Consider the following 8,962-nt stretch of genomic DNA (forward strand, 5'->3'; position numbering starts at 1 on the left):
AAAAGAAAGGAAACAAAATATATATGAAAGCTTAAATATAAAAGAAAATTTTTAATGTACCATGTAGGAAAAAAAGGGATTAACAATTATGAAGGAATGTGTGGCATGAAAAGAAAAGGTTCGACGCAAGTTTATGAAATCCATATATTGCAGTGCGGTCGACCATTAAAAATATAAGACCAAGATGGAGCCGCTCGTCTCTATATCAAAAAGTGCAAGTTTAAATTCCTTATTCAAATTCGAATAAGGAACGCGTCCTAAAGTCTGTGTTTATTCCATCTGACTTTGACCGGGAATGCCATTCCGAAATTCGAAAGTTCCATTTCGAAACGATCAGTCCCAAGGATAGATGCCTGCATACTGTCGATAATATCTATATCTTTATTGAAACGGCTAAACTAACCATCTAGTTTTCCTTCTTTTTCATATAAAATTGACAGCCTTAGTTGCTATTGATCATCTCGCTTGAATCTAATAAATTCCTTCTAATAATATAACCCGAATTTATTGCATTGATTGCCTCTACATTAAGAAGATGCCATTTTACAAAGTAACTTTACCATTAGAAGTGTCTTAAGTGCAGAAATTGGAAGTAATTGATCTTTTCAATAAATAATCTGAGTGCGCATTAAAGCTATAAGCATTGATTAAAATTCGTTTTCTTGTGATGTATGAAAATTTGCGATATTGGCACATTGAATGTGTGAAGGCAACCATTTGCGGTGATACTATTATTGGTTTTTAAAGCGACATTTTGTCACAAACTAATACTATGTGATTACGCGATCTTAACATTAAATTCAAAAAATATTCTTCTTCTTCTAAGTGTTAGTTGTTTACAATACGTAAATGTTGAGAGATATATAATCGTTTGATTTGTGTTTTCTCAAAAATTCCAATTGGGTCTTCGATACACTTGTAAGATGTATGGAAGAGGAAGTGACGTATGTGTTTAACGGAAGTCGGTTGATAATTGCTTCGGTTACATTTACAATATTTTTGTAAGTGCATGTGTGAGAGCAGTGAGAGTGCGAGTGTTTATGAGAAATGAGTGTTTGTATATATGCATATGGATGGTAAACATCTTTCTATTCATTAATAGGGAGGGTGACGTTAGTGATTACATGCTGGTATGCATTTAGTTACTGTGACAAATAAACGGAAGAAGTGCTGTTTGATGTATGTTTCTGTATGTGCATGACCCTTTTTTTCTATCTAATATGTGTATATGTGTATGTATATAAACGATGATGGTGGTTTTTTAACCGTTTCTGCTTGCAAAGGTTGTGCACTGTGTGAGTAGGTCAAGGTTGGTTACGTTGAGACTTGCCGAATTACTGTCGTAGTAGGCGAAGGAATATCATTTTGAAGTAATTAGATACTGATCGGAATGAATAATTAATGATTAGCTCTTATTGTAATGAATGATTTTAATTATGGCATAACTATCTAATTTCTTTTACTTCTTTTCCCCTGTCTACTTCTATGACTCGCTCTCTCTCTCTGTCTGTTTTTATTTTTATTTTTTTTCTCTCTCTCTCTCTTTCCGTTTGTGGTATGGAATTCAGTGATGAATCTTTTTAACTAATCACTGATAAAAGCTGTAAAGAAACTTATGGTTTTTGGAGAGGAAGAATATAACAAAATGATTTTGTTCGCAAAAAAATGATGAATAGTTTGCGTATATAAATAAAGGAAGAGAAGAAAAAGGTTGAAATATATAACAGTTGCGACGCACCTGGCAAAATGGGCGCTAATACGTCCACTGGCAGCTACCCTCCTATAATGACTACCTCGGGTGGCGGCCAGTCATCGGGAGGGATTGGTTCAGGGACTAGCGCTAGTTTCAATGTAATGCTCTCGAATTCAGCGGTTGCTACTGGCTTGTCGGCCTCTAGTAGCGGCGGTAGTTCGATAATAGCTGGTGTGGGCGGTCCGCATACGCGGGAACAGCGCCGAAAACGTGTTACCGGTTTTGCAACACTCAAAAGGAAATTTATACGTCGCCGTCGTTCATCGAAAGCCTGTGATCATGCCAGAGTTTTAAGGGATTTCGTGTCGGATTGGACACCTTTGGAGCTGGCTGCTCTGTGTGAGGAATACGAAGCTCTAGCAGCTCTTCGAGATTTATCGGTAAATATTATAAAAACTTCCAGTTTAGGACATTGACGTAATGTTTAACTTGCAATTATTGCCTAGATGCAAGCTGAATTGGCGCGTCCACCTGCAGCCACTTATAAACAAGATTTGGCAGCATTGTATGATTTGAAGACTTGTACGGATTGTGATCTTGTGTTCCGTGGCGTCATATTTCCCGTGCATCGTTCCATTCTTTCGGCTCGTTGCACATATTTTCGTGATCTTTTGGCAGGTTGCCCAGGATTTGGTGCTCGAATTTGTCTGGAACTACCTTCTTCTCCGATTGATGTTCAAATATTTGCTTCCCTGTTACGTTACCTCTATACAGGCGATCTTTGTTCGCATGATACCAGCATAGACGTTAATCTTTTGCGACAACTTGGCGATGATTTTGGCACGCCTAATCCTTTGGAACACGATTTGCGTTATTTATTAGAGACAGGTGATTACGCAGATGCTGCTTTGGTATTTACTTCCGAAGGAAGCTGTAGCGGTTCCGTTTTGGGCACGAGTGGGTTAGGAATAGACTTTAATAGACCCGACTCGAGTAGCTCGGAGTATGGATTTCGACCGAAACTTGAACTACCCTGCCATAAAGCTATATTAAGTGCTCGCTCACCGTTTTTTCGAAACCTGATAGCTCGTCGTACGCGCAATATGGACGCAGAGTATGCTGAGCGTGCTTTGCATGTACCGACGCGTATCGTACTGGATGAGACAGTCATTCCGAAGCGTTATGCTCGTGTCCTCTTGCACGCAATTTATTTGGATACTGTTGATTTGACACTGATATTGCGAGGAGCTGGCTCGGGTAATGCGGCGGCTGGTTCGCTGGGTGAAGTTCATGCTCTTGCGACGGGACGTACTCGCCCAACTCCTTTGGAAGAAGCAATGGAACTCTATCAGATTGGACGATTTCTGGAGTTGGATATATTGGCCCAAGGCTGCGAAGATTTAATACTTGAATGGCTGTCATTAGATACACTGCCGACGGTGCTTAAATGGGGATCTCAGGTACCTTTAACGCATGCTTAACGCATTTCATACGCATTTCATTTGAAAATTCTTTATTTCTGTTTTTAGCCTCATGGTTCTGCATGGGTTTATCGACAAGCATGCCAATATCTACGAGAAGAGTTTTCAGCAGTTATTTCATCACCAGTGCTACATCAACTTGACAAATCACAACTCATTCACGTGCTACAATCGAACTTTTTACAAGCCTCCGAATTAGAAGTTCTGCAGGCTGTTTTGAAATGGGGTGAACAGGAACTTATACGTCGCATGGAGGACCGTGAACCAAATCTGTTATCACACACTGCCCATTCCGTGACGCGAAAAGGTGTAAAAAAGCGTGATCTTAGTGACGTTGAACTACGCGAAATTTTGTCCGATTTATTGCCTTTGGTACGAATGGATCACGTTTTGCCGCCAAACAGTGAAGTCTTATGTCATGCTATACGGCGGGGGTTGGTCAGTACTCCACCCTCTCACATGATAGGTGATGAAAGAGAAAACTTAAGAGTGAACGCATGGATCAGGGGTGGTAAAAATCAGGGATTGTTCGTGCGGCCTCGCCTTTTTATGCCGTATTTTGAAGAAGTAAAAGCGTTGCTGGAGGATCGAATGACTTCGTCCCATCATCAGGCAGATTTGATGCGTATGCGTAGATCCCGTCAAATGCCTGATATTCCGGACACTTTGTATATGGTGTCGCGCATGAATGCCACTGCTAACAGTGGTGTTGGCGGAGGTGGTGCCGGAACTGCAGGTGGCGACTCCGTTGATATATTAGCTGCAGCTGCCACAATTCCTCCTCCAGATACGCAAACTCTTGCCGCAATGCTTAAAAGAGAACATAAACTTCGTCAGTCTCCCATGTGCCAGCGAGCATTGCATTTACCGCTTTCCTCCAAACATGAAATCGATCGGCAAATACGTCTAAGAGTAGTTAGAGAGTTTAACTTACCCGATGCTGTGTCGGATTTGTTAGAAACGTCTCTGCTTAACAATAGCCGAAACGTGGTGACTGAAATCGGCAATATGAGCGATTCTACAACCACAGTACAAACAGCGGATGAATGCTGCATATTAGAAGATGAAGACCAAAGTCCGCCCCCTTCGCCAGCTGCTGCTTCCTCTGGTTCCGTGCCTCGACACAGTTCCATAATGAGCAACAATTATTTATCTACTTCAATGAGTTCAGCTTCGGGGGTAGCATCAAACTGTGGATCTGCGAGCAGTAAGGGTACTGATGGTTTATCTGGGTGTTATAGTCGTAATCTCACATTTCCTCGCCAACATGCTGCCGGTTTGTTGGGCTGGAACAATGGCACTAGTGTTGGAATGGGCAACGCTGGCTTACCTTCTAATTACGCTCGCCTTTCAGCATCGGTTCATCATCGTAGTGATTTGCCTGCTTTAATAACAGAGGGCGATTATCGTAATTTTGCACATGGTAACGGATTAGGTATTGATGTGGGAGGCGCCGAGGTAGGTGCCATGGGCTCTTCAGAAGGCGGCAATGCTGGTCACCTCTCTGATATGATGCCAGATGTTGCTATGGCCACGGCCTCATTGGGCCAATTGCACTTAGCAAATGCAAGCAATGCCTCGGGTAGTAATAGTGATATGACTGAAAGTCTGCAATTAGATTTGGGCGATGGCTCAAGTCATGTAATGGGCAGCGGAGCGGGAGCCACAGTGGGACCAATAGGATTGAGGGGACTTCAGGTAAAAAAAGGAAAAAATAGTGGCTTAATTTAATAAACGGTAAAAATTATTAAAATCATTATCGGAAAATTTTCGTTATTTCTAGCATCAATTGCCTCCTGGTAATTATCATCATTTCATGCAACGATCCAATTCACCGTTTGATGTTTTACGTCAAAATCAGCATTCGCCCGCACCGCCAACACATCCACCGCCTGGGACGTACAATTCGGGACCACCACGCTTCTTATAGAGTTTGCGTGTGGCCCCGGATGAGGGCCTTTATTTTAGCATGCCTTTCTGACTACAAAATACAACTACCAAACAAATCATCTCAAAACTCACCACCACCACAAATATAAAATAATTATGAATACCACCATAAATAAACATATACCAACACACATATAAATTCAATGAGGTATTAAGCTAAAATGCATGGATAATACACTCAAAACGTCGCTGTCATCCTTCTCTTACCATCGTTCGCCCATCAACTGTTCTGTACGTAATTATACTTCTAAAAAAGGTAATTAATGTTCATTCATAATAGTTACATGCATACCTACAAAATATATTTATTAGGTTTAGCAAAGCCAACAACAAAACAATTACCAAACAGTTTAATACACAAAGAACAAAAAAATAATAATTAAAACAAATTGAGCAGAAACTAAAAAAAAATCATAATTTAATTGTAAAGTAATTATTCCCAACTATACGTTTAAATAATGAAAACACTTTACAACAAGAAAAACAATCCATACAGTTACGCAATTAATAAAATTTATAAATAAAAACTAATCCAAAAAAAAAAAAAAAAAAAATTCAAATGAATTTTTTAATTGGTTTTATATATCAATTAACCATCTATAATGCGGTTTATAAATGGCGGGATAGTACGCGGTTTCACGGAATGTTTATTTTGAAAAGAAGTTTTTTTAAACGCATTATGTGGAATTTTATGAAATCAAAAAACAAAATTATACTTATTTACTGTTATTTATTATTTAAATGTATAAAAATTCAATGATAATTATTTAAGCTTCAATTTGATAAAAGAATATTTTTAATATTTGGCCGTATCCCTAGTACATTAATAAAGCGATAACAAACAAAAAAAAAAAAAAAAAAAAATCATTTTCACAAAGACACTAATTAATAATATATGAGCTTTTAATACATTATTTTTAATATTTCTTTTTAAATAATTTGTGACAATTTTTATTTTGCTTAGTACATTATTTTATTTTAATAGATTTTTACAAATTTTCCAAATATGTACTATTTAAATATTTTTATGATATACGTCTATATAGGTAATAATAAATATTGTTTCATTGTTATTTAACATTTAACACAGTTTTGTGATATTTTCGCTTACTTAAACTAACATGCTTACCTAATTTAGTTAATTTCACCTGTCATGTTCTCAAGGCTCTAAAATATTTGCATACCTTTAACCCACCACATAAATATATTTGCACGCATACTGCATACGCATTTATTACCTTAACATTGCAAGCACGTAAGCATACGCTGGTAATTATCGGCCATGTTTATATTCTATATATGCGTGAACTGTTATCTATACTTGCATTAAGGGCGCCCTCTATCCTAAACTGATATTGTAAATTTCTATAAGTGGCCAATAATCCTAGCGATTTCTTCTAACAACTTGCAACAATTTGGTCACAGCTATGTAAGATCTAAGCAAAATAATACTTATACTTAAGTATCTTATTCTTATTTATATATAACCTGCCTCCTATTTGTACGAGGAGATTATAAACCTGTGTACGTCTTAAGGAATTTTTTTTACGTGATCCTTTATTGACTCTTCGGTTGAATGAATATGACGGCTGAAGCTTGATGTTATCACACGCATATAATATCATTACGACTGAGTTCGAATTTTCTTAAGAAATTTGCATTATTTACAAAACATTTTAAAGTAAACACTTTAAAGTACTGTGCGAAGGGTAGAGGCCAGATGTGACAAATTGAAAAGTCAAAGAAATTACGTTAAATGTCCCTAAAGAAAAAAGGCAATAAAGACGCTCTTATCAGAAGATTTTATATAAATTGTAACTTAATAAAATGCCGATTTAAAATTCAAATAAATCTTAAAACCGTAATATAATTCTAATTGATTCGAATCCGAACATACTCTGATTCGTTTAATCAGAAATCATAGTTAAGGAAATAAATGGAATTCCATACGATTTTAAGTGTAAACGAGGTAACTAATTCGTATAAAATTTCAAACTCATTATAAATATGTAGAATCGACAAATGCGTATTTATAGATCAGATAAGATTTTCAATTTTTTCACCATTTACTCATTTCGTGAAGAAAAATGTATGTACTTTTGTTTGTTAATATTCCTACTGTTTGAGTCAATATGCATAAATCCGTACGTTTTTCGTGTTATCTGTAAGAAGTTATCGAGCTTCTTAATCTTAAATTTTATTGAATGATTTGATTGAGATTTATCTACTAATAGTGTCCTTAAGGGTTTTAAGATTGAAACTTTTCGAATTGAACTGAACGGTTCTGGCTCAATGAAATCTAGTAATAAGAGTTAGCTTGAGCTAGCTTAGCCTCAATTTATCATCATCTCATCCATACTCCATTTGTAGTTATTCGAACATAATTGGGAATTGCCGTTACATATGCAATGTGGATTACATTATTCTAATACGCATTACTTTAATTTATATTGAACGACAAATAATAAGGAAATTAACTAAAATAGTAACGAATTATATATAAAATATTCTTGTATTCTGTACATTTAATGAGTCCGTAAAATTCTGCAAGTAGGCATAGTTAATATTGATAGTAACCATGAAATCGAAAATTTCGATGAAGCACTCCTCAAATGTCTTGTTGTACCATACCAGGTTGGACCAATGGAATGAACGTTGATAGATTGATTACGATAGATCTGAAAAACAACAATTTCAACTTCAACAACAACAAAAAAAAAGTGCCCACTCCTGTATCAAAAAGGTATTAAATGTTACCATTTGAGGGGTTTGGACAAAAATATAGAATTAATGGGAGAACTTTTCGTTGCAAGGGCCTCACATCCGGTTAAGGTGTTCATCTAAGTCTTAAAACATATAAATTACAAATGGGAATCGATGTTCGCCAAGCTGTCTCGTAATCGACCAATTTTCAATACATTGTCTTGTACTATCTTATTCGCAACGAATGTTATATGTCATAATCGGGCATTTGCCGGCTGGGCCATGCATTTTGTTGAATTCATGTATCGGACGTATTTGTCCTTGATTAATTGGTTAATATTGCTTACACACTTTCAACGTCGACAATGGAAGAGGCGGCTTGGTGAACTTAATGAAACCAATTAGTTTTACTTTTTCTTATACGATAGTGAATCCGGCGACAGATTGTTTGTTTGGTTTCTTGGCTTTGATGGTTTCGTTTTAGATAAAATACGTGTGCAAGTATCAAAAGGTTTCATGAATAAATGACTTAACCTCAAAAGCAAACCTATTTGAGGTTATGTCGGATTTCATTGGCAATTTTTGGACTTACGAAGAATCTGTAGATTAATGTGAGGAGGGACAAATGTGAAGAGCATTGATTTTGTATTTCTTGCCTTCGCCCCTGGCTCTGGTAGGCATGACATTTTATTTTATTTTAATTGAATAAAAATGCAACCTTAAATTAAATTTCCCACGAAGTAAGCATCAATCAGTTAATTTCCGTGCTATATAATTTTTATTTATCTATTCGCTCTTTTCTGTGCAAGAATTTGTATAGTTAAGACAGCCCTTATGTAATTCTCCCAAGTAATTCGATATTTGAGAAATGAGAAATAGGTCCCTTGAAAAGCATACAATCATCCATTAAAAGATATTTAGTTTCACTTGCAGTCAATGAGGGAATCGTTTAGAAACATTCTGTTTGTACCTGTGCAATCCTAAACTGTAAACTGAGTTAACTGGAGAATGATGGTAATAAAATGGTCTTTAAATTCAAAATGTTCTGCGTTTTTGTTGCCTCCGAATCTGTGAATCAAAAAATGAATTTGTTTTTTTTTTTAAATGTATCAAATTTAAATGAAAGGAACATCGC

At 36.5% G+C, this 8,962-nt stretch overlaps 1 protein-coding gene across 2 annotated transcripts in view; it reads left to right on the plus strand.

Annotated features, from left to right (window-relative positions):
• The window catches only part of LOC119637341 (BTB/POZ domain-containing protein 7), a 6,778-nt gene extending 1,560 nt beyond the window's left edge, over nt 1-5,218 (plus strand). For both annotated transcript variants that reach the window (XM_038033311.1, XM_038033312.1), the window contains exons 2-5: nt 1,569-2,133; nt 2,200-3,153; nt 3,223-4,872; nt 4,958-5,218. In XM_038033311.1, the coding sequence (XP_037889239.1) occupies nt 1,747-2,133; nt 2,200-3,153; nt 3,223-4,872; nt 4,958-5,104 (3,138 nt within the window). In that variant the 5' untranslated portion in view covers nt 1,569-1,746 and the 3' untranslated portion in view covers nt 5,105-5,218. The remainder of the gene's footprint in view (nt 1-1,568; nt 2,134-2,199; nt 3,154-3,222; nt 4,873-4,957) is intronic.
• Nucleotides 5,219-8,962: the final 3,744 nt, after the last annotated feature.

The sequence above is a fragment of the Glossina fuscipes genome, unplaced genomic scaffold (genome assembly GCF_014805625.2).
Source record: "Glossina fuscipes isolate IAEA_lab_2018 unplaced genomic scaffold, Yale_Gfus_2 59, whole genome shotgun sequence".
In the NCBI taxonomy this organism is placed as follows: domain Eukaryota; kingdom Metazoa; phylum Arthropoda; class Insecta; order Diptera; family Glossinidae; genus Glossina; species Glossina fuscipes.